This window comes from Pungitius pungitius, chromosome 9 (genome assembly GCF_949316345.1).
Source record: "Pungitius pungitius chromosome 9, fPunPun2.1, whole genome shotgun sequence".
Classification (NCBI taxonomy): Eukaryota; Metazoa; Chordata; class Actinopteri; order Perciformes; family Gasterosteidae; genus Pungitius; species Pungitius pungitius.
The window spans coordinates 18,462,523-18,486,808 of record NC_084908.1 but is presented as its reverse complement, the minus strand read 5'-3'; the positions used below and the strand labels follow the sequence as shown (position 1 = coordinate 18,486,808).

The 24,286-nt window shown below is 50.6% G+C and overlaps 2 protein-coding genes across 3 annotated transcripts in view; one reads left to right on the top strand and one right to left on the bottom strand.

Annotated features, from left to right (window-relative positions):
• The window catches only part of LOC119217993 (beta-1,3-N-acetylglucosaminyltransferase lunatic fringe-like), a 3,078-nt gene extending 963 nt beyond the window's left edge, over positions 1–2,115 (top strand). Inside the window, 5 exon segments of the mRNA XM_062564731.1 lie at positions 1–21; positions 126–282; positions 393–478; positions 554–713; positions 798–2,115. The exon segment at positions 1–21 is cut by the window's left edge and continues 5 nt beyond it. Of these exon segments, the coding sequence (XP_062420715.1) occupies positions 1–21; positions 126–282; positions 393–478; positions 554–713; positions 798–947 (574 nt within the window). The 3' untranslated portion in view covers positions 948–2,115.
• Positions 2,116–3,262: 1,147 nt separating this feature from the next.
• Positions 3,263–23,655, bottom strand: ttyh3b (tweety family member 3b). 2 transcript variants are annotated; one of them, XM_037472002.2, is made up of 15 exons: positions 23,253–23,655; positions 21,876–22,054; positions 16,335–16,534; positions 13,485–13,596; positions 13,157–13,377; positions 12,274–12,369; positions 12,101–12,173; positions 11,893–11,968; positions 11,060–11,115; positions 10,862–10,954; positions 10,660–10,752; positions 10,429–10,565; positions 8,600–8,773; positions 6,989–7,064; positions 3,263–5,371 (listed from the first exon to the last, which is right to left on the bottom strand). In XM_037472002.2, exons 2-15 carry the CDS (start codon positions 21,999–22,001, stop codon positions 5,237–5,239), a joined length of 1,668 nt encoding a protein of 555 aa, XP_037327899.1. In that variant the 5' UTR covers positions 22,002–22,054; positions 23,253–23,655; the 3' UTR covers positions 3,263–5,236. The 2 variants fall into 2 exon arrangements, with proteins under 2 accessions (XP_037327899.1, XP_037327900.1); XM_037472003.2 differs by lacking the exon at positions 8,600–8,773 and having other exon boundaries at positions 23,253–23,653.
• Positions 23,656–24,286: the final 631 nt, after the last annotated feature.

The window sequence follows — 24,286 nt, the reverse complement described above, 5'->3', positions numbered from 1 at the left end:
CTATATCCACTCTGGCAGGAAGTAAGACTCACTGCGCGCACACACACGCACGCACACACACACACACACACAGGGGCTCTTACCCACCTGCCCCCCCCCCCTCCTCCTCCCCCGTCCCGTCGCAGGTGGTTCTGTCACGTGGACGACGACAACTACGTGAACGTGGGCTCGCTGCTGAGGCTGCTGTCTCAGTACCGCCACACGCGGGACGTCTACATCGGGCGGCCCAGCCTGGAGCGCCCCATCGAGGCCACGGAGCTACTCGCCGAGGCGGCTGACACGGTAAAGCGCCGCCCCTCCCCCCCCCCCCCCCCCCCCCTCTGGCGTGACCTCACTTGCATTGAGGTGAGGTCACGCCGGGTCGTGACCCGCTTGTGTTTGTGTGTGCGCAGAAGCGGGTGCGTTTCTGGTTCGCCACGGGCGGCGCGGGGTTCTGTCTGAGCCGCGGCCTCGCTCTGAAGATGCAGCCCTGGGCGAGGTAAACCCCCCCCCCCCCCCCCCTCTTTAGTAGATCCACAACGAGCGGCTTCTTCAAACTCCTCCCTCTGTGCAGCGGCGGCGCCTTCGCGGCCACGGCCGACCGCATCCGCCTCCCGGACGACTGCGCGGTGGGCTTCATCGCCGAGGCGCTGCTCGGCGTGGGCCTCACCCGCTCGCCGCTGTTCCACTCGCACCTGGAGAACCTGGGCCTGGTGTCGGACATCCACAACCAGGTGGGCGCACGCACACACGCACGCACACACACACACTGATTAGTGATAACCGCTTTTGTGTCCCCCCCCCCCCCTCCCGTTTAGGTGACGCTGAGCTACGGCACGGTGGAGAACGGCAGGAACACCGTCAGCCTGAGGGGGCCGTTCTCCGCCATGGAAGACCCCACCAGGTGGGTTTTCTCACCGTCTCCCTCCATGGAGACTTTCTACATGGAGAAGGTCCCACCTCTGTAACATGGGACCTTCTCCCCGAGCATCGACCGGGGAACGGCATCGCGAACCAAACCATTCGGAGGGTAAAACTAAGCTCCTTCTCGTCAGTGACGGCGTTGAGCTGCTGCTTGAAAGAAGAAGAAGAAGAAGAAAAAAAACAATCGATGACGGATTCTGTTTGTTGTGTTTCTTCAAATCTGCAGCAGCTGCGTCAGTCTCAGGAAGCGCTTTATTTTTTTGGAACGTGTGTACTACAATGCTCCATTATGTAATCCCTTCTCATGTGTGTATGTTTTAACTACAGCGACAAGCTTCCTGGCTTTGTGCATTGTATGCGTGTGTGTGTGTGTGTGTGTGTGCGCGCGTGTGCGTCTGATTGTATTCATCATTTTGAAATCTCCCGTCGGCGGCTTCCAGGCATTGTGACAGCGGCTTCCCCTCTCTGTCTCAGGTTCAGGTCGGGTCCATTGTCTGCTGCACCAGACGCCGCTCGCTGCCCGGGGCCCCCGCCGCTGTAACGCCCCGTCCAGGCACGGGTGGAGGAGAAGGTGGAGGCCGGGGGGGGAGGAGGAGGAGGAGGAGCGCCTGCCTTCACCCCGACGTCCAGGAATGAGGAGAAGGAGCCTGGCTTTATTTCTGCCTGAGTGGCGGGCGGACGTTCCGTACCTGAGCCGCCCCCCACCACACAAGAGACAAACCCACGGACGCGGATCGCTCTCTCGATGACCTGTGAAGACGTGGGTGAAAGAGATGGAGGATGTTTGTTTTCCTCCGGTCAGCGTGATCTCTTCTTTGAACTGGACCACTTTGCTCTTTTCATTTCATCCTTTTTTTTTTTTTTTGCATTTCACTTTTTAAAACAATAATCGCCTCAACGGTTGACAGGACGAAGGGTCAGCTGCGGACACCTGAAAAAAAGAAACAGGCCGCTCTTCTTCTGAACCCCTCGTTGTCCACTCCTCCGATGAGGCGGCTACAAACGATTCCGGCTGCTTGTGAAAGGTCTCGCACGGCGGCGGCGGCGTCCCCGGGAATGACTCATGTTGGGTCGTCTTCTGTCCCTCTGCGCGTCGAAGGCTCGTTCCGTCCCTTTGTCGGACGAACGCATGCGACGAAGCGCTCGCGCTCTCTCTCCAGTATCTGGACCGTATGAGGACACAATAAAAAGAAAGGCTCGTTGGTTAATGTGCGAGTGTCTTTGTCTCTGTGATTTTAAACGGGGTTTAAAAAACCTTTGACCTTGTTTATGAGCCGTTGGGTTCTTGTCTGTACCCCCCCCCCCCCCCCCCCCACCCCAAAACCTTCCCTCCATGCATCCGTAACCTCACAATAACAGGCGTCCTCTTATCGGATTGAGCCATAAGGCCCTGCAGAGCCCAAAACAGTGTGTGTGTGTGTGTGTGTGTGTGTGTGTGTGTGTGTGGCTACTGGGCGACATCTGCTGGTTGCAAGTGGTACTTCTACTGGTTTGGTTTATAAAGCTCTGCTCAAGGGGGGGATTTGGGGTTTGTGTAAAGCCTCGAGCACCCAATAGGGAAATAAAACCAGGACCTTTAAATTCTACCAGGAAAGAAAATCGATCACACTGATATAGAAATACTGTGATGATCTGACCAAATACACCTCCAGATGTGTAGAATATGGAGTCACAGAGCTTTATGAAAAGAAGCTCTTATGGAACCATTAGTTCAATAGGTTGAATTGTCCCATTATGTGCACGAAGATGAGTGGAGATTAATGGAGGTAACAACCTAATTTCATCAGTAAAACATGGTCACGCTATCTGATAGAATTGATTTATATATATATTTATATATACATACATATGTTTAATCGATTGGCCTTAAGCGAAAGTAGTAAAAGTGTGAAAGGAATCGAGTGTTTTTCTGCGTCACAATAACTCGTAAAAGCACTTCTTCCAAAACTTCCCCTTGCTGCCTTCAGTTTCTACGCTTCAATCTGAGAGGATCAATCGGATTGTCTGTGATCTGTTGACACAAAGTATCTGCTTCTGTGTATCTGCAATAATGAGAAGATCCTCCTCGTTCATCCACATTCAAAAACAACCTGCAGTCTCAATCATGTTAAAGTTGCTTTAATTTCTTTTCTTTTTTTTTTTTTCAAACATTTATTCCAGGCTGAATGATCGTTACCACAGTTTTGACATGTACATCATTAATATCTCAGTTAACAGCCATAGAAAACAATGTTTGTCCTTCACATCTGGACCGAGGTGTACTTAAAAGTCCTGAAAATTAGCACCGAGGCTCTCAGACGTGTGGATCTTTTTCCCACAAAGCGTCTCACGGGAATCAAGTACGACGTTGAGTCAGCTGTGCAGACGACACTGGAATAGTTTTATTAAAACATTGCAAGACAGAGAGTCATTCACCATTAATAAGAGAGGAAAAAAAACGCTGCTCTCGCCTTCGTTCTCCTAAAAAAAACAGCTAGCTATTGTTTTACCTTTAAAGTTTGACTTTATTTTTTTTTTTTTTTACAAGACAGAGAGAGAAAAAGAAAACGTGATATGAAGAGTGTTGTAAGAGTTTTAAAAACGTTACGAAAAAGGCCATTAATCCGCGACTAGTCCAACAGATCCTAACATTGTTTGCATTTATGGTGCAATTAAAAAAAAAAAAAAAAAACAACAGAAAGAAGCCCCTTCAGTAAAGTACTAGACCATCGGTAGCATTGTTACCATAACATGGACGCTTCTCTAGTAACAAGATTGTCTCGCTTATACGAGAAGTGGTCATTGATTAATAGTAGAATATTAAAATGCTGTACAGGAACGGTGTCTGAAATGTGGCTACGACACGACCTACTAATCATTACCCAGAATGCAAATGGTTGGCGTGCAGGTACTGCGGCTCAAGGTGTGAACGGGGAACGAGACGGGAGCAGGGTGGCAAACTGTGTGTGTGTGTGTGTGTGTGTGTCAGCGGCGTGCCATCGACTCACACACAGTAACACTGAGAGCAACAGCCAATCACGCTGCAGCAAAGTCACACACACACACACACACACACACAAGCGGGTTTACGGATACAGTTTTTGAAGTTTTACTGGCAGTGTGTTTTTACTTCTTCAGTCTCCAAGAGTTTGTGCTTGTGGGTAAAAAAAAACAAAAGACAAGAAAGACTGATGCTTAAAGGTCAATTAAAGGGAACAAAATAAAAGTGTATAGAAGAAGAAACAGAATACTACTTGGTCACAGTATCACGTCACATGAATTCAGCTTTTGATGTAACATTATTTATCAGGGAGATTGTTGGAGGTGTTTTATATTTACTGCTTTGAACTGTTCCTGATCACATCCCTGAATGGACGCCAAACATTGAAAGAAATGAACGCAGTGAAACGACGACGCCTCCCCAGCGCCGAGCGTCCTCTGCTCCCGTGGCGAGTGGGAAGTTCTTTCCCATTTCTCTGCATGGTTTGCTTTTTTATTTTTTTCAAGTCTTTTCCCTTTTCTTTTACAGCTGGAGGAAAACCTTCGGCGAGACGAGGACAGAATCGGGCATTCAGAGTTTTTTGGCACATTTTGACCCTTCTGATGTCCCTCGTCTCTCTCGCTTCCACTCCCGAGATTCAAAATCAGTCCACGTCCGCCGAGCGCCACGTGCACTTTGAATACACGTGCACTTTGAATACACGTGCACAAATACAGAGAGATGCAGACACACTTTGAGCTCACGGTTCAAGTCTTAGTTAGATGACGATGTTAAGCTAAAGCGGGTGTGATTGTGGTGGTTTTCTATTGAAACATGGCTTTCTAATTCACCAGCTTATCATATATACACGTGTGTGTGTGTGTGTGTGTGTGTGTGTGTGTGTGTGTGTGTGAGGGACAGCTAAATACTTCCATTGTAAACACGCAGCACACCACATTACCAGTAATGATTTAACGGTCTACTTCTCAATCAGAGTACACGTTTACTATTTACAGGTCTGTACAGCGTGTGTGTGTGTGTGTGTGATCCCGGGGGGGGGGGGGGGGGGGGGGGGGGCTGTCTCCGCTTTGGAGGGCAGTGCACAGATCCCAATGGAGCGGGAGATCATCAGAACTTAGAAGAAGAAGAAGAAGAAACAGGAGCATCCCAGAGCCGTGGTGCATTGCATTGTGGGACTTTGGACTCACGCTCGGCACGAGTACAAATTGCGGTCGTCTGGGACGGGCTTCGGCTTCCTCAACCGGTTGATGATCCGGGGCGAGAAGCAGGGGGCCTCTGGGGTGTTGTTACTGGCTGTGAACACTGGATTTAGGCAGTACTTTGTTGGACTGGGGGGGGGGGGGGGTGTGGTCCCTAGTGGACTGAGGACTGGGGTCGGGCCGCCGGGTGAGCCCGGCTGTTCGGGTCCAGTTGGTCGTTGGGAACGGAGCGTCGGTTCTGGTCTGGTCGGTTGGTGGCCAGGTACTTGGCTCTCATGCTGGAGGTGTACTGAGGAGATGAAGATGGTGAAGGGAACAGGAAAGAAGGAGGGGGGGGGGGGAGGAGAAAAGGGTACCAAAGGGAGGGGGAGGGGGGGGGGGTGTTGGAGAAGAAAAGAGACCACAGGGAGAAAGTGAAGTTTTCAGGGGAGGAGATAACGAAAAGAAAGGGCAGGTATTGATTATGATCACCCGTACTTAAATAAGATAAATACTCTAAGAATAGTTTAATAATGTACATTAGATCAGGCAGTGTGAATGGTTGTAAGTGGCATAGCAAGATAGATACATTGATAGATCGATTGGTGGATAGAGAGTGATAGATAGATACGTGGGTATGTAGATAGATTGATAGGTAGATTGATTGATAGGTAGGTAGGTAGATTGATAGGTAGATTGATAGACATAGGTAGGTAGGTACTTAGGTAGATTGATAGGTAGGTATGTAGATAGAGAGGTTGATGGGTTGATGGATTGATACGTGTATTACAGCGTGAGAGGCCACAAACACAGCAGTAATACTTGGAGCAGTCATTTGGACAGCCGGGGGTTGGATCACAGCAGACTACGGTCTGGATGGTGTTATTGTGAATGAGCAGATGTGCTCCATCAGGTCAGTGGTTTGTAGTTAGTGCTCTAGTTCTGATGTAGTAGCTTGTTAGCCTGGTATGAGTTAGTGGTCTCTTTCGGGGCCCTTTGGAGGAGGGAAGCATGTGCTTCGGCTCAATGGTGAAAGGTGGTGGGGGGGGGTGGGGGGGGGGGGCACGTACAGAGAACACGTACACCTCGACAGGAAAATGCACACATAGACAGACTGTGGGAACAGGGAGGGGGGGGGGGGTAGGGGGGTCAGGGAATTTAGATGGGGCAGGCTCAGCAAAGTGTCTCCTCATCACTGCGGGGGTGCGGCCCTAAAAAGGTGCTTACACGCCCCGAGGCTGCGTCCGGCCGTCGCTGGGTAAGCTGAGGGGGCGGCGTCTCAAAGCGGCTCTGCGCGGTGGAAGCAGACGAATGCGCCGCTAACGAGGCCCGTTTACCACTCTGGGATACCCCCCCCCCACATGGTCCTGCAGGGCCCCACTACGTAGCCAGTGCGTGCTGCGTGCAACCACCACACCCAACGGCTACGGGCCGGGCAATAGAGACATCGGCAGGATTGTGAAGAGAGGAGGGGGGGGGGGGGGGGTGGTGTACAATGTAAAAAAAAAAGAAAAGTAAAAGTAACCAGTAACCAAAGGAGGTTCTATCAAGGACGACCCTGAGGCGTCATCGGCGCTCTCCTGAAACCAACCAGAGCGTGTACATCAGAAATAGAGGACGAGCATCACACTCATCAGAAGGGACGAGATGCAAAGTGCAACTTCTACCCACAACGTGGACTGCTGATCCCGGGCTGCCAAAATGACCTCCAGGAGGCTCCACTTTGAGCACAGAGGAGCCTTGCAGTGGTGTAGGTGGGTGGGTGGGTGGGTGGGTGGGGGGGGGGGGCACTACCTTCCAATATCCACACTAGCATGCTATGGAAACAGTAGATAAACAGTCGATTTTGAAATCTATTTCCCCCAGCTGTACTGTGGCTATTGGAAGGTAGTGGGGGGAGAGTGTGTTCTAGAAAGTGTGCACTTACAGAGGGTGGAGGGGACTCCCTGCCAATCAGGGGGGTGTTCTCACACCGAGGGTTCTGAAAGTTTGCGTTCTGGCTCCTGCGTTATAGAATAAGAGGTTACTGCATGTGGTCGCCCTGCCACTCAGTGCTCAGCTGGTCATCTCAAGGTCACGGCTCAAAGGGACCGTGTTTCCCCGACCTTCTTTGTGTCCTAGTGACTGTACCTTTTAGCTTGATCCGGTCGGAGGAGTCTGGTTCTGAAATATTGGATCGCTTCCCAAGCAAATCTTTGGAATAGCTAATCAGAAGGAGACTTCTCCGAGGAAACACGCAGATGGCATCAAGCGAAAGGTCTCTTGAGCGTCCTTTAGACGATATGTTGCCGTTCTTCCTCAATATTGGACCAAATGTAAAGAAATTGCTGTCCACGTAGTAACTTTGGCACAAGAACACGGGGAATCAGGGTCACGGGTGAAATATGACAAAGTTTCCCTTGGATGACTCTCTGACTAAAGGCCTAGAAGTGAACAATCTACAGAAGACAAACATTTTTACTCTGACAATGGGACACTGGCTCACACTGTTTGTACAAAGCAACATATTGGTAAATAACTATTAAAGGATTGGAAATAAATAAATAAATAAATAGCTTCAAATGTCCCTTGCAAGCACAGTTTAACAGCAAGCCAAATTAAAGCTGTTCCCTTGACCTCTGGTGTTTTATAAAACACAAATATGAATATCTGTAAAAGCTGGAGGCTCAGTTTACAGAATGAATGCAAAGAGATCGATCACTCGCTATAAACAACACACATTAGGCATGGTTCAGAAATCAAAGCTCTGTTTCAGTTTTAAATAATATGTAAAAATCGATATATATATATAAAGTGGGTTTTTTAATGTTTTGGTCCATTAACTTTGAAAGACTAAGAACTGCCAAAGCTTTTCCCAGAGAGCAGTTCTGCTGAATGCTGCTGATTTCCTGTGTGGATCCGTCCTGTTTGGCAGCTGACCCGTGTTCTTGAGTGTCAAGATTCACGACTGTAATTGTGCAACGATAACCTTCACTAGCTAATCAACACGAGCAAACTTTCACTGCACCTGTCCATTCTGTTTGGGTGATTGATTGAAAGTGATTACTTGGCACCCCAAAACTCTAAATGCTTTGGAACATCTTCATCTTCAGCACATAGGATTTGTCAATGGACCAAAACATGAAAAATGTGCTCCTCCTAATGGCCCATTAGGCTCTCAGGGCCCCACATGGTGTTTTTTGTTAGAGTACCGGTGGGGTCTGTCTCTCTGATTCCATCACATCGTACTCGATTACCTCACAGCTAAAACAGAAGCAGGCAGACTAGAGATGGACGAGATACGTTCTCTCGTTGCGGCCCTTTGGCAAACTGTAACACGTAGCAAGCAGGGGGGGGAAGAGGGGGGGGGCGTTGACTTGCACTACGCCCACTTCTTTTCTATCCGTTTGGAAACGTCGTGGACTGAAACAGGCAGCCCGGCTTTGTTCTCTATCGGGATCAAAAGGGGAGGGGTCGGGGCAAGCATCGGCTACCTACGGCGGGCAGGCGGGTGTGTTGGTCCCGCTAGCCCGTAGCTAGCGGCGGGGTGCTAACTCACATGTATTCAGTGACGGGGGCATTGCTGACAGTGTGGGCCGTGGCGGGCAGGCTAGCCTCGCTACCGTAGCTGGAGCCGCAGCTGTAGAGGCTGGGCATGTGAACGCGGTACAGGTTATCGTGCACGCCGCCCCGCGACGCGCCCGACTCGTCCTCTCCGTCCTCCTCGTCCGTCCTTCGATCGGTTCGGGGGCAAGGGCAAGGGCACGAGAGGGCATGATGGATAGGGGGGGGGGGGGAGGGGGAGGGTAGAGGGGAAGGGAGATCCGAGAGAGACAACAGAGTGTAAACAAGTGGTTTGAAAGAGGAGGTTAGGAGAGGGGGGGGGGGGGGGGGGAGAGGTGTACTTTGTGCTACGTGGAGTCCCCCCCTGATACACGGGACCGGGTGTCGGGCCATGCCTTCAGCACCGAAGCAAGAAGAGAAGGGACACGGGCAGCATTCAACTACTCAACAGTGGGGGTCAGTAGTACTAGGACGGGGCCCAGAGGGGAAGCCCCCGGGCTGCCCGTCGTTGCTGTGTGTCGTTACGTTACTGTGTGGAGGTCTGTGTGGGCTCCTCTGCAGCATGCAGTGACGTCTCTTCATGCACTCGTCATCGGCCCCCTCTGATGATCACCCTCCATTATAAAAATGAATCAAAAATGAAATCCGCTTTTCCTGAAAATACTTCATGCATCACTGAGTGTTCCGTGAGACTTAAAGAAAACAAAGATGGGGGGGGGGGGGGCTGCTTTGGGGATAAACTATTTTCAGGCATCAAATGGTCAGAAATGTAAAAAGGGGTCCAAAAAAACGCAACAGAACGAGGTATCAAATAAGAGATGTGCTGATTTGGAAGTTGGATCTGTGGCTATAGCAACCACAAAACACATGTACTCGTGCATATATGCAGGACCACAAGATCAAGAATATTTCTATCCTTTTTTGGTCTTAGCTACGTCTATAGCAGCTTTTCCACATATTGACACGGTCGCATCGGGCCGCCAACGTTTCAAAGTCAAGCGTGAGGGAGCAGTAGGAGGATTGGGGGAAGGGGGGTGGGGCCCTGCAGGTATGTTGACACAGGCGGTTACTGCATCGACCGGCCACTAGGTGGGGGTGTTTCACTCCAGCAACCCAGCTCACGAGTACGACAGACTCTGCAGTTGAAGAGTGGCAGTTAAATGCGCAAACCAACCCCAACAGACTGTGACGTTATGGATTATTGTTTAAAACCAGGCTCAGCTGCGGTGCACCGGGGTGAACAAAGTACTGCGTGTTCTGACCAAATGGTCATTTGCTTGTTTGGACGGCTGTTTTTGAACGGGCCGTTTACAAATCATTGGCTGTGCAGGCCCGAGGCATTTCCAAATCAGGACAGGGCGAGAGAAAGAAGGGACGGAACAGAAGGAGGAAGTGGGGCACAGACAACAAAAAAAAAAAAAAAGAGTTTAAAAAATACACGATCCAACACAACACTGGTGCACCCGAGTCCACAGTGGAGGAAAGAAAAAAAAAAAGAAGAGATTAAGTACCCACATACAAACAAACATTCAGCCAGACTGGCAGTGCCTCACGGGAGAAAACAAATAAAACTGACTGCACGGATGCAAAGGACAGGCAGGAGGACGCACGGCAGGAAGGAGGCAAAAAGCACAGAAAGAATGACATGCGCCAGTGGGTCTGCTCCCACGTCACAGGATGCATGTGGTTAGGATGTTAGAACGAGTAACCCGTTAGCTGTTAGTGTGAACAAAAGCCCTCGTGCGAGTCTCGCGTGTGTGCAAGGGACTGTGTGTGTGTGTGTGTGTGTGTGTGTGTGTGCGCGCGCGCGTGTGTGTGTCACACCTCTTGCCGGGCCAGGTGTGCGGCACACTGCACACGATGGAGGAGAACATCAGGGCGGTGACGAAGGAGAAGAGGACCAGGTAGATGACACCCTCCACCCCGTCGTAACACAGCCCGGTCAGAGCCTGCACGTAGTCCTACACAGGAGAGGGAAGGAGAGGGGGGGATGGGGGGGGTTAGTGGCGAAGAGACACGTTTTTGTATCCTGAGGAGACACGCAGAGGGACTCACCATGTGTAGACTGCGGCAGTCAACCAGGGCGGTCAGCTGGTGAAGACCCACCTCGGTGGAGTTCAGCACGGCCTGGATCTGCTCAAGCGTCCCCTGAGCACACGGAGGGTGAAGGAGAAAGAAAAGATCCTCACACAAAAGGTCCACAGAACACGTCTGTAGACACGCACACGCACACACACACGCACACACACACACACACCTTGGTGCTGGCGTAGTCACGTGTTGCTGATCTCAGCAGCTCTGCCACATCGTCCTGCATCTCCACCAAGGCCTTGTGACTCCCTGAGAGCCTCTACAAAAACACGCACAAACACACCTACGGTTATTGGCCGGCTCTGCAGGTTTAAGAAGGTTTTCCAGGTATATATATATATATATATATATGTGGTGAACTTACCTGCTGGAAGGGGTTAATTTGGCCGGGGCTGCACCTCAGGTAATACTGCAAGATATCTGTGCAAAGCAATACATACACAATGTTAGAATAATAACACAAGAATAAACTGCTATATAAACAAAAGGCAAACATCATTAATGTATGCATTAAGATGATCTACGCCCAGAATCCCGCGCGGTATGAGGCACGAATCTGTGTGTGTGTGTGTGATATCTATCACGTGGGCTCTGCGGAGCAAAAACAACTGACAGACAACAGATGTCATTAGACGAGTGCGGAGAAGAGAGATGAGAGGAAGAAAGGGAGCAACCGAGAGGTGAGGAGGGAAATAAAACGGATGAAGAGAGAGAACAAATCAGATAACAGATCCGGAGTGAAAAAGCCTTAATGTGTTTTTGTTTCCTTCTGATTACGTTGGGGAGAAGCGGGAGGGAGAGGATGTGCAGGATTGCTGATGCATTGCAGTCAGCAGAGAGAGAGAGCTTTTAGACAAAAAAGCGTCAGTCAAACACAATCCTCTGGGATGCACACACAAACGCACAAACGGCCTTAAAATAGACGCAGGCATGTCAGGGTGAAGCCGACCGCCGCAGTGAATACTGAGTTCTCTTCAAGATGTGAACGCGTATTTGTGGACCTGCAGGATCTGCCTACCATCATCTGTCAAGTCCTCTTTCTTCATAAATAACACGAATGTGTTTTTCTTCTTCTTATGTAATACAATATTTGCGTGCTGTTATCAGGCCTCTACACACAGAGATGTGAAGAGCTCGTGACAAAGGGACACAATGAGCATGTGACGTGATTGCAGTAAACATTATTGGTGTGGGTACCTTGGTTGATGACATCGTTCTCCTTGGTTACCCTGGTGACGTAGGTATCCGGGGAGACGCAGAAGTCGCTGGCTGACTGTAAGAGGGTAGGAACACACATGACACATCAGCCTACAGTGGCACACACACACACACACACGCACTCAAAAGAGATTACATCACTGCGGAGCCAGAGAGAGCTCGGCGTTGTTGCCATGGTTACACTTACAGCAGCGGCAGCCAGTTCCAGCCCGAGAGACCCCCAGCTGATTATCAGAGTCAGAACACCGAGCAGACACACTCTGAAGGACACACAAATACACGTTTTTGACGTGGAGACCAGAGGAGGACGTCGCTCCTCCAATAGGAGCGGCTTGTGGGGCGTGACGTGTCGTAGCTCACCCAATCAGAATGCCTCTAGAGTTGCGTATCAGGCCGAAGAGCACCAGAAGGCAAATGAGTACGTCAAACAGCAGCAGGCTGAGGTAGCCCACCCACCTGTGAACACACACACACACACACACACTCTATAGGTGATACAACACACAACACACACCGCAAACTACAGGCTCAGATAATTTCTCCTCCAACAGACGCGTTGTTGTGCACTTCACCGTGAACCAGCTCCTCTGTGCCTCCTCCCCACACACCTCGTCTAGGTACTCCAATATCCGACCGTTCTCCTCCCGCCCGCCCATCCCTTCGTTGTTTCCGTGTGGTTCTGGACTTCAACCATCAGCCCGACCCTTCACTGGGGTTAAATATTGGTATTTTGCTGGGTTTGCTAACTGAGTTTACATGATCTTTATCTGAATTGTACAGAACGTTAGCTGGTCACTGTACTAATGTTTATGTTTTATCCACCATGACTTCATGACGTAGTGGGGTGGAAACGTGTCATTTTTGGGGACCCTTCGGATTTCTGATTCTCTGTCTTTCCCTGTTTGGATTGGTTTGCATTCCAGGTTTAAAACCTTTGGACTTTGGACTCTCCCGTCTGCCTGGATTTGTTTGCATGTACGGACTGTTCTCTCTCCAATAACCCCCCCTCCCCCCTGGATACCTCGCAGACTCTAGCCGCGCTACACTCAGAATCACAAGGTCATAAAACCTAAAAGAGGCCATGAGTCTATTCAGCATTGTTAGTTAACACCTCGTATAACAGTTCCATCCCCCCCCCCCCCCCCTTCTTACTTAGTGTAAAAACACCGAACCGTCCCCTAGAGGACCCGTCCGTTTCCCTGCTGCATCACAGAACCCCCTCCCGTCTCCCGCCAGCGCTGACCTGTAGAAATCGAAAGCCTCCGTCTTGTGGGCCAAGTCCTCCAGGGAAATGTCCGTGTTGGACCAGAAGGGAACGTCGGCCATCAGCCTCACCAGCTCGTCCAGCTGTCCCTGCAGCTTCTGGACGATGGACACGTAGTCGGTCTGCTCCTGGAAGGCCGTCTCCAGCTGGACCAAGTTCTCCTCCACCGTCTGGTTCAAGGCGAGGGCGCTGTCCGACACCTGGGCGAACACGCGGGGCGGGGGCGGGGGGTGGATTAACCTCAAGACTGCCACAAATTATTATTATTATTATTAATTTTCTTTTTTCATTGGATCATGAGGCTCACCAGTTTCTCCACCCCGGAGACGGTGCGGTTGGCGTGGCGGAGGGAGTACGCCAGCCGGCTCGCCCCGTCACTCGACTCGCCGTTCCCGTAGAAACCGACAGCGATGCCGGCGCTGCGAAGCAGAGAAGCGGGAAGCGTTAGCGCGACCACGCGGGGCGCCATCAAGTCAGACCACACAGGAGCTCAGGGCTATGCGGAGGATCGAAGGGGTTCAGTTCCTGTGGTAACCAGCAGCGGGCGACGCGTGACCCTCCGGCCTCCGGCAGGCACAGGACTACCAGGATCGATTCACACACACACACACACACACACACACAAGCTACGCAATAATTGGGTCACCAGTCCGCACATAGTACGATCCTTCTGCAGCCTTTTCATCCACACATGACACGACCATATCTGAGGTGGTTTTCAAACCCTCCTCCACTTTGCCCGACACCCCCCGTCACATCCAAAGAGGCCCATCCCCCCCGTGTGTGTGTACTGCGTGCGTGCGTGATAGAGTGCACTCATTGTAATGATGGCGTCTCGGCCTGAACGCCAACGACGGGCCGATTTGTAGAAGGGGAATTTATGACCATTGTTAAGGCGATTCCTTCTGGCCCATTAGATCTTGAGTAGCCCCGTGTTACAGCCGATTTACGCACACGCCGTTGTGCGAGTGTGTGTGTGTGTGTGTGTGATTCAGAGCTTTACGATGGACTTTGTGTGTACCAGTGACATAAAACGCCAAATACAGAGGTGAAGCGCGCTTGACACAAGAATAGAAATAGAGATGATCAAAGGCAAGGGGGCTCATGAGCGCTTTACACGTGGGTGTAAATAACGTCTCTTTATATCTGTCTATCTCCTCCCTCCATCGCACTCCATCCTCCACGCTTTTAACGGCACATCGCCTCCCTGGGCCCCCGTTTGCTCATCCTCTCACTTCCTTCCTGCCGCCTCCCTTCATGCCTCGTCCCTCCCCTGTGCTCTCCTCGAGTTTCATCTCGCTGGTTTAATACCTGCAGCTCCTATCGGGGGGTTTCAGGACTGGATCGACCAACGGCGCGGGGTATGAGACATAAAAGAAGGGGGCCGGTGAGGGAAAGTCGGACGATTGACGGCCCACGTTGGCTGGCTCAACTAAAGAAAACACGTACACCGTTGAGTCATCAACGTTCCTTTGAGGACTCTGTTGTGAAGTTTGGTCTCTGCATTGGTCCACAGCAACAACCAGAAGACCTAATAGCTCTCTCTTTGTGGTGGTAAAAATAAAAATCTGTGATGGAGTCTGAATCAATCCCATTTATTCTTGATATCACTTAATCGCTTGCTAATTTTTTTTTAATTCATAAAAGGAATCCTTCCACACACTGGATGTCAGAAAAAAAGAGAAACATAAGTTCCCACAGCCCTCATTCTTTAATCAACCAAAAACCAGCAAATGGATGAATGTTGTGCTGATCGACTAATCCGACTAATCCTACAATAACAACATAAACAATCTAAGCACAGCGCACCTGCACACAAACAGAGGAAGTCTGAATGTGGTGTTGGGCCAAAAATAAGCCATGATGTCATATTACATTGTGGACAAAGAATCGCAGTGCTCTTGCTCGCATGCAGACACACACACACACACACACACACACACACACACACACACACACACACACACACACGCACACACACACACACACACACACACACACACACACACAGAGATGCATATCAAATATATTCATTAAGAAGTATTATCGCTAATCATGAAATATTAAAAGCAGCAAAAAAAAATAACACTTTTCTGCGAGTCACGAGAAAATACACACACACACACACACACACACTCTCTCTCTCTCGCTCTCACACTCACACACACAGAGCTCCTCCCGACTGTATAATTCATTTCTCGTCCCTGCATCAAATCTGCTTCTGTCTCCATGGCAACCTTTCTAGGCCAGGAAGGAGGCTGATCAGAGAGAAATAATAAATAACGGAGGGGACTAAAAGAGAAGAGGAACGCGGGGGGGAGAAGGGGAGAAAATGTCCAGAGGGAGTAGATGAAAGAGGAGCAGTTTGTATGTTTGTGGCGTATGTCACTTTCTGCTTTGGCTGCGATACACGTGTGAGGTCATCGATCGTCTTTTACGGGTTTCCTCGCGCTGCCCTTCCTTTCCTCAATGTCTCACAGTGGAGCATTATTTTTAGATAATTCAACGTATGAAGCTTTCAAACCACAACTGCAGTACACAGGCGACTGTACGTGAGGCGCACTCATCGGGTTTCTGCTAAGAACAGGGTGCGTTTTGTAGTTTTGTGCAATCCGAAGACGACTTTTTTCTAGGCTCTTTTATAATCCCTCCTTCGATGTGTTTTTATAAGCTGTAATGGCGGCAGCGACAGAAGTGACCTGCAGTCTGGAAATCGGGGACGTAGCGGTTATGATCCTGCATTTCAAGCCAAGCCTATTGTTTTATTTTAAATATTACCTTTGCAGAAATATGAATGCAAGATGGGGGACAGAACCAAACAAGGCTAACGCGGCTCGCTATGGGACTGGAACACGGGGACATCTTGTGCAGTTTTAGCAATGAGGTCCATTCAGCTGTGCACGGGCCGTATTATACAGAACCAGCAAATCGGTGCCAAGCCTGCCCTCCAAATCCCGAGAGATGACTTAGAGACTCCCTTTAAGCACACAGTGCAACTCTAATAGGGGAGGATGATTAAATATATTGGCCCTTACCCACTCTAGCATTCTCCACGGAACAAATCTCACAGTTGCAGCAGCTGCAGGGGAAAAGGAGGTTGTGTACACATGACTCTATCCTACATGCGAGGACTCTAATGGGGGGGGCGACCTCTCACCTGCAGACCAGCGTGGCGATGATGACGCACCAGGCGGTGCAGCAGCAGTCGGCGCTGGGCTGCTGCTGCGCGTGCGTGTGGGAGTGCGAGGAGTCGTCGCTCTTGCGCCGCCGGCAGCAGAGCCAGAACGAGTAGAAGAGGAGGAAGAGGAGGTCCAGGCCCAGGCACAGCAGCGCCACCGCCCCGAGCAGCAGGACGGACTGCAGATGAGACACAATTAGACGCAATTAGTGGCAGCAACTAAATGAATGTGTGAGTTTGGCGTGCAGTTTACAACTCTGTGCTGGACTCGCTCGGCCCTCGTACTGGTGGGGGGGCGGGGGGGGGGGGCTGCAGGAAGTGGGTTAAACACACAGGAAGCAAACCGGCTGATACGAGCAGAATGCAGACACAAAGAGCACCGCCGGATTGGGTTTGTCCTGACGCGGGGGGGACAGGCGCTCCTCTCTGCGGCCGTTTGATGGATGACGGACGCCACCAGAGGGAAACATTTTGGGGAAAAAACAGACAGAGAGAGAGATCGCACACCCTTTGAAGTGTAAAAGAAGGCAGGCGGTGGTGGGGGTGGACAGAGGGAGCAGTGAGACGGGGGATGGGGGGGGGTGGGGGGGGGATTGGAACGAAAAAAAAAAGAGGCTGAAGTGGCGGAAAAAGAAGAAGACGACTGAACTGAAAAGGGAAGAAGGGGGAAAGGCAGAGACGACGGCTGTTACAACAATTAGCTTGTGACAATCTTACATCATGCAGACACACACACAACCCCCCCCCCCCCCCCCCCCGTTTGGGATATCTGGAAAAGTCGTTGCACTGTAAGAACCGTGGAGAGACAAAGGCACGTTTCTGGAAAAACCAAGATGTCCCCTTGCTCCACTACTTTCCAGCAGACAAAGGAGGCGGTGAGTCAGGGGACTCCTACGAGGAGGATAACCAGTTCAACCCCCCCCTCCCTCCCTTCGAGATCCGCACAGACTTCCTAGGTGCACGGGCGTCTCTATCGCTCCCTCTTTGTGCTGACCTCAATTCCTTCTCCTTCTCGCTACCAGGCAGCAGTTTCCTCGCCCTGCGCCAAATGTGGAGCACGCAGCGCTGCTGCGAATGTGTGAGCGCACGGGGGCCAAGGAAATGTGCATTCATATCAGAAAGTGCATCAAATGAAATGTTTTGGTTCTTCAAAAAATGTATCGGGGGGGGGGGAGGCTATCCTGGCAATCGGACGCATTACATTCTGGATGAGTGGTTCCTAAACTGGAGATCGGGACTCCAGGAAAGGGTTTACCTCGAGAAAAAGAATCAACTACAAGAAGAAAAAGAATCCAACTAAAGCCGTGACACAATCAGGGAAAAGAAAAAGCTGCTCACCAAGAACTGGGCTTACACGTCGAAGCTTTGTGCTAAACGCAAACTCCATCACGCTGAACATCATGATGGTGGTAGAGTGCTGACTTTGATAATGTGAACCAAGCACGGAGCCCGAAGCGGACGAGAAACGTCCTTCGCCCTGCGGGAGGTTGACAAAGAGTGAGGACAAAGGGGGGCAGCTAAACGAAAGACATCCTATTTGTTGCATTAATGACATTTAAAATCGGATCAATAAAACAAAAAAGGTATTACGATTCATCCCCAAAGCCCTGCTCTCATTGATAAGGGCAGCGTTTCCAAATAAACTGGCAGATGTGTATGCGGGGAGCAGGGGGCTGCGGCCGATCCGCCGGGGCCCCCTGGGTCACTAGAGCACTACAGCGGAGGAACATGACATATGATACGAAGTGATGCGGCGTCTGATGGGAGAGGCGAGGGCTCGTCTCTGAGCCAAGCATGCACCTTAAAAAGATATCTTAAAAAGTCAATGCCATTTGGAAACAGTTACGCAACAATCCGAGGGGAAAAGCTGGTGTTTTTGTGTCACTCTTCTGTGTAATAAATGTCATTGTCAGGCAGGCTGTGGGAGATGAGATCAGTTGACAGGTTGAAGAAGAGGAGGGAGGGTGTAAGCTCCGTAGAGTCCTCTTATCATCCCGTGTTATTATGTACAGGCTTAGTGCTGCGGTGAGGGCGTACACCGCGCCCCACACAATGCATCGTCTGAGCTGTCGTGTCTTTAACATCAACGTTGGGGCTTAAAACGAAAAGCATTAAGCTTCAGGGAATGCGAATGAAAGCTCGCGCCGCAGAACGAGGGGTTGTCATGGCGCCCGTCCGTCACGGACATGCTACCGGGACGACAAGGGGACGGCACGGATCCAGTGATAGTAGAGAAAAGCGACATGATGGAGAAAGGGTTTCCCTTTGAGGTGAACTGTAGAGCTGAAACAAAAGCCATGACAATTATTTTGATGATCAATTGATCATTTCAGACATTTCTTTGTCATTCATGATCTCAACGATGTGATTTTTTGTTTCAAAACCACTCTAGAATGAAACAACTGCTGTTGGTACGTCTACTTCGGACACAAACACAAAACAGCTGATCCGAGGCCGGAGGAGTCAGCTGTAAGGGCTTAAAGTCCAGTATAATCTGACTCTAGATTAACTGTCAGCCTGACAAACCGTCACAGCAGATTTAAGCGTGGATCAATTAGCTACTAATAAGCGTGGTGATCTCGGCCCGAGCATGTACGTTTGTGTTTGTGTGTGTGTGTGTGTGTGTGTGTGTGTACATCTATGCTAGCAGAGATCAGCTTGCACGCTGGAGGAGGAAGGGCTACATGTTAAAGGTCCAGCCCCAGTGATCTACTTCCAGGCTGTCCATTTAAATGTGTGTGTGTGTGTGTGTGTGTGTGTTTGAGCTGACAGGACCAATCACTTCCCCCTCAGCGACCTGTCCTTGCACTCCACCCGCCCGGGTGCTACTCTGGGGCTGACCTCTGCTACTATTCACCTGTGCCACGGGGTCAAAGGGCAACCAGCACGCTAACAGGCGCAGTTCATACCCGTGTGGCGTATTTCTAAATAAAATGCTTTTCAACAATCCGATGTGAAAACTGTAACACGCTACTCAGAAAACACCAATTACAGACTTGCTTTGTTGCTGCTGGGGATGTGTGTTATTACAGGTCACATGACTCCTCTGTAATGTTCTGCAGCTGTTTCACTGTGGCCGGCAGCTGACTCTGCGATTCTACCATAATGCAAGCAGAGGGACGCCTGCACACACACGCACGCACACACAGACACACACACACACACTCGCAGACGGACACACATGCAACTGTAATGGCTCCAAGAAGCTCCGATTGCAGCTGCTAAGAAGACCAAATTAAAAACTGAAAAAAAGCATCAGTCAGCACCCCAAATAAAGTCAAAGTCACTACCTGCTATTGTCGCTCCCTCTCTTTTTTTGTGAGTTGGTTTAAGAGAAGGAGGAAACGCGACTGAGGGGACATTGCTTCAGAGCTGAATGCAAATGAACCTGCGCCAAAACCAGAAAGAAAAACAACTACACAGAAGAATCCCTCTCCATTGTGTGGCACAGAGTGTGCGTGTCGTGGTGACGAACTCTTTGCACCGAAGGACACTCTGTAGGACCTTGTTTGTGTGTGTGTGTGTGTGTGTGAGTGTGCGTTTCCCAGCTGGATGAGTGGATGCATGAAAGCCTTTGAGACAGATATAGTGAGCCAATCTAAAGACGGGCCTCCGTCAAAGAGGGAAAGAAAGAAAGAGAGCATTCTTTCACAACACACTACAGCCCTCCCCTCCCCTTGCACCCCTTCCCTCCCTCCTCGCCCCCCCTCCCTTCGCCAATCCGATTCAACCTCCCTTTTCTTGTTTTTCTCACCCTGTATCCCTCCCCCTCCCTGCCCCCGTCTAGCCAGAATTAATGATTTCACCCTGAATAGAACCCCTATATTCACACTCCCACAATAACGCACGCACATGCACACACACACACACACACAACCCCTGAGGGAGATCCGTGACCTCACCTCGACAAACAACACCAAGTGCTAAATACGCACCGACGCAGAACGTGAACACACAGTAACGCATGTGCAGCACAGATAACATGCACACACAAACAAACGCATGGTCGTGCTGCGGGATGCTCGGTCGGCATAGAAACAGCCCCGTCTGCTAAAATATGTCAAGATGTAATTAGTCTAAAGAAGGGGGTGCTTCAAATTCTAGTGGTGACACACATTGACACACACACACACACTCACAAAGGCCCTTAGTGAAACATTGAATAGCTCGCAGGAAGTGGCCATTTGGCAATTTGGAAGCACCTCCCATGGCTCCTGGAGCCATCTCCCTCTCTCCCTCTCTCCCCTCGCCTCCAATCAGTGTCTTTTCATCTCCTCGCTTCCCTCTCCGGTTCCCATCTCCCTCCCTCGTTTGGGGGCAGCGGGGGCCTTCCCACGCTCGCCTCCTGAACTTGCACCCCCTCCCTCCTCGCCCCCCCAAAACGTCGGCAAACTGCATCGAGGGGACGACCGGAGCCTGTGAAATGTGGGAGTCTATACGATGTGTCTTTGCCTTTTTTTTGTGTGTGTATGCGTGTGTGTGTGGGGGGGGGGGGGGGGGGGTGGTGCTTGTGCATCTGCTTCCTGGTGCAGAAGTCACCTTGAGTGAGGACTCAGATGAAAGGCAGCCATCACTCTCATGCTTTTAATCCTGAAGGTCGCTTTTCCCTTCTGAGTTCAATGAATCAATTAGTTTTTAATCCAATAAAATCAGTGTTTCCTCTAGGGTTAAATCAGGTGGCGCCCTAGGAACAAGCCCAAGAAAGTGTCCCAACCCAATGGTCCTCAAAATCCTCATGTTGAACAACTTTCCGATTCGTCGCCGGCGCTTGAAGGCGCCTCCTCCTCCTCATCATCAGTTGTGTCTGGCAGCAGAAAGGTGCCCACCAAGCTTTAGTGTGCCGCGGTACAGAAGAAAACAAAAGGCATCAGCAGGAGGAGCGGGAAGACCAGGATATCTGACGGTCCGAGCACAGCAGGCTTCGTTTTTTGGGTCTGACTCTATTTCTGGAAGCCATGCAACTCGTGTTACAGTGGTGGAACGTGGAGAAATCCCAAAGCGGGGCAGAGTTACGGTTTTGCCTCGGCGTGCTGCAGCAACTGGAACTTGCCAACATCATCGTTATCCGCCATCGTTTCAGTAATCAACTGGTGGACAAACGCTGCTTAAACAACCCTTCGACATACTGTCAAAAGGGATAAAAAAAAAATGGGAAAGCTGTATTTTTCTTTGCTCTTGTAATTAATCTCCCCTTTCCTCAGACGCATGGTGCGACCATTCAGGGTTCCACCCTCCAACCTTTTGATTAATCAGCTAATAAATTCTGCTCAACGTATTATTGATAAAAATGACAAAGCAGTTTGGGGAATCGGTGTCCTGATCGAAGGACACGCAGGACTTATCCCCTTCTCTCCCCCCCCCCCCCCCCCCACACACACACACACACACAAAGCATTGATCGATGCAGGCAGGGAACCCACAACGTCTCTGTGGTTGCAGGGCAGCCGGGCCACCGCTCCGCTGTGAAATCACGGCCGGGTCGATAAGGTGAGGGCGATGAATCCCGAGTGCTGCGCTCACCTTCTGGTACTCAGAGTCCTCCGGTCTGAAGTCCCCGCTGACCAGCTGGAAATCCGTGTTGAAATGAGGCATCCGGTGGAGCAGGTTCACCCACCAAGGCGGAGAGTAGTTCACCACGGCCGCCATCCCGACTGCCGGCTGTCACTCCGCTCTCAGGCGCTGATTCCCTCAAGCGGACGCTGTGGAGAGATTCGCCGCCGATGAGGGTTAAAAAAAAAAAAAAGGGTGGGGGGGGGGGGGGGGGAGAGAAACGACTTCACGCACCACCCTCGCCAGCCTGTCGCGGCAGGCGGAGGCAGGAAACGGGCCGGTGACGAGGGGGTGTAAAGGTTCACTGTTTACCATCAAAGCCCGCATCCGTCGCCTGGGGGGGATTCACCGATTGGCTGTCGTCAGTGTAAAGTTAATGTGATGAGTCAGGGACGGCGGCGGGACAGACGGGCCGGTCCACGTCCACGCGCAAACACTTTTGCCTTTGTCTTGTGAAGAAGCCCCCCCCCCCCCGTAAATGATTTATTATAGCAATATTTGGACGTGAGACACGTCCCTCCATCACCGACACACTTGAGTTTAAAATGGCTAAATCACTGCAGTATGACATGTTACTATATGAAGGAGTTAAAGTAATGACTAATGGCTGTTTTCCTTCACAGATCCGGGTGTATTGGGGGTAACAGATTGTCATGTAATAAGCCGTCACCATAACAATAGTGAGCAAATATATGAAAAAATATATATTTTTTCGGTTAATCCCACTGTAATCACAAAGATACAATTGAAATTTCCCCGATGTGGCGGTGACAATTTCAGGAGTGAGCAACATATCGAACCGATGAGGTCATTCTGCGTTGGAACACATGGCGTAACGCTACGCGAATGATGGCAGGACAATAACATGGCTGACAGCTAACACCTCTCTCTCTCTCTCTCTCTCTCTCTCTCTCTCTCTCTCCATCACACCGACGGATCGACGAGAGGCAGCCGCGAGCCTCTCCGTTACCGGGGCCACGCGGCGTGGACGCTGCCCTCGTGAGCCGTTGTTTACCCTCCGCTCGTTAGCACAGGGGACCCGGATTAGCCAACGGCAATTGCTAACATGTATTAAATTATTCAAAAAGCAGTTGGGTGGAAAAAGAAAAAAAAACACTTTATTTCAACGCCATTGGATCGTCTTTAACCGTTACGTCGTCATTTTGATCAACACGTTAGCTTGAAAAAAGAAAACTGCCCGGGTTTGGGAAACAGTGACGTTATCCCCGCTTTGTCCGTTAAAACTACCGCAGTCTCTCGGAGTCGTCAAGGCAACAACGAGGTAGGGGGGCGGAGGAGGGGGTGTGGGGGGGGGGTCACGGTGAGAATTATCCGTTATAACCTTACCTAGTGACGGTAGCGGGCGCAGGCTCTCAGGGTCGCGGTTTGTCTTCGGTGCGGGGGGGGGGGGGTCCAGTTCACCTTTTGTCTTCCCGGATCCGGTGGTAGATTTAGCCGCGCGCTGCTGCTGCATCAACGCGGCCGCAACGAGCTAGCTGCGGTCCCGACCGCATCGAGAACGAACGGAACGACGGTCACCGACCCGGTCTCCTTCGGCCATTAAAAAAAAAAAAACCACACACATATACACACACTGAAGCGCCGCTCTACGTTCCTCCGCGGCTTTCTCTTCCCTCCTGCACCGGGGGGGGGGGGGGGGCGACGAGTGGTGCTCGTCGGCGTTGTTTCCCACGGTGACCCGTCGGTTCGCGGCTCTGCGATTGGATGACGCTGTTGGAGCGTGAAGCGAACGCGGTGTTTAAAAAAAAAAAAAGGCCCGAGAGGACGGGGCTCTGCGGCAGTGTATGTGTGTGTGTGTGTGTGTGTGTGTGTGTGTGTGAGTGTGAGTGTGAGTGTGAGAGAGAGAGAGAGAGTGAGAGAGAGAGAGAGAGAGAGAGAGAGAGAGAGAGAGAGAGAGAGAGAGAGAGAGAGAGAGAGAGAGAGTGCGCAGAGAGGCCGCCTCCTAGCGTTGGAACGACGGTAGTACACGTGAGTCAGGAGCTCATTACCGAGGTAGTTTTATTTAGTTCTCATTGTGTGCTACTTTATCGCCACATTTTACTCCACCTAATGTGTTAGTTGCTTAAAAAATGAAGTATCTAATAAATTAGTCTCTTCACAACAGGCAGTATACAAAGTAGGATTGATAACCAGCTGCAACATGAGAATAACACATTTATTTTATTTTGAAATGAGTCAGCATTTCTGCATGAGTGCTTTGATGCTGGTATGTATGTATTTGTAAAAGAGTATTTTACATATCGATATCTCAGTGCTTTTTTTCACCCCGGCCTTTTGTTTACTACTGTGTAACGTGGACATCCTCAAATAAAAACGTAAATGCATTACAAATCCCTGTAGTAAAAGTAATTAACGATCCA

What these genes read in the sequence shown, in the direction of transcription:
- ttyh3b (XM_037472002.2), bottom strand. Translation starts at nt 22,001, where the DNA reads ATGGCGGCCGTGGTGAACTACTCTCCGCCTTGGTGGGTGAACCTGCTC. An exon ending in ACTGCCGCAGTCTACACATG is followed by an intron (nt 10,566 to 10,659) that starts GTGAGTCCCTCT and finishes TCTCCTGTGTAG; the next exon opens with GACTACGTGCAGGCTCTGAC. An exon ending in GCCCCCGTCACTGAATACAT is followed by an intron (nt 7,065 to 8,599) that starts GTGAGTTAGCAC and finishes TCTATAACGCAG; the next exon opens with GAGCCAGAACGCAAACTTTC.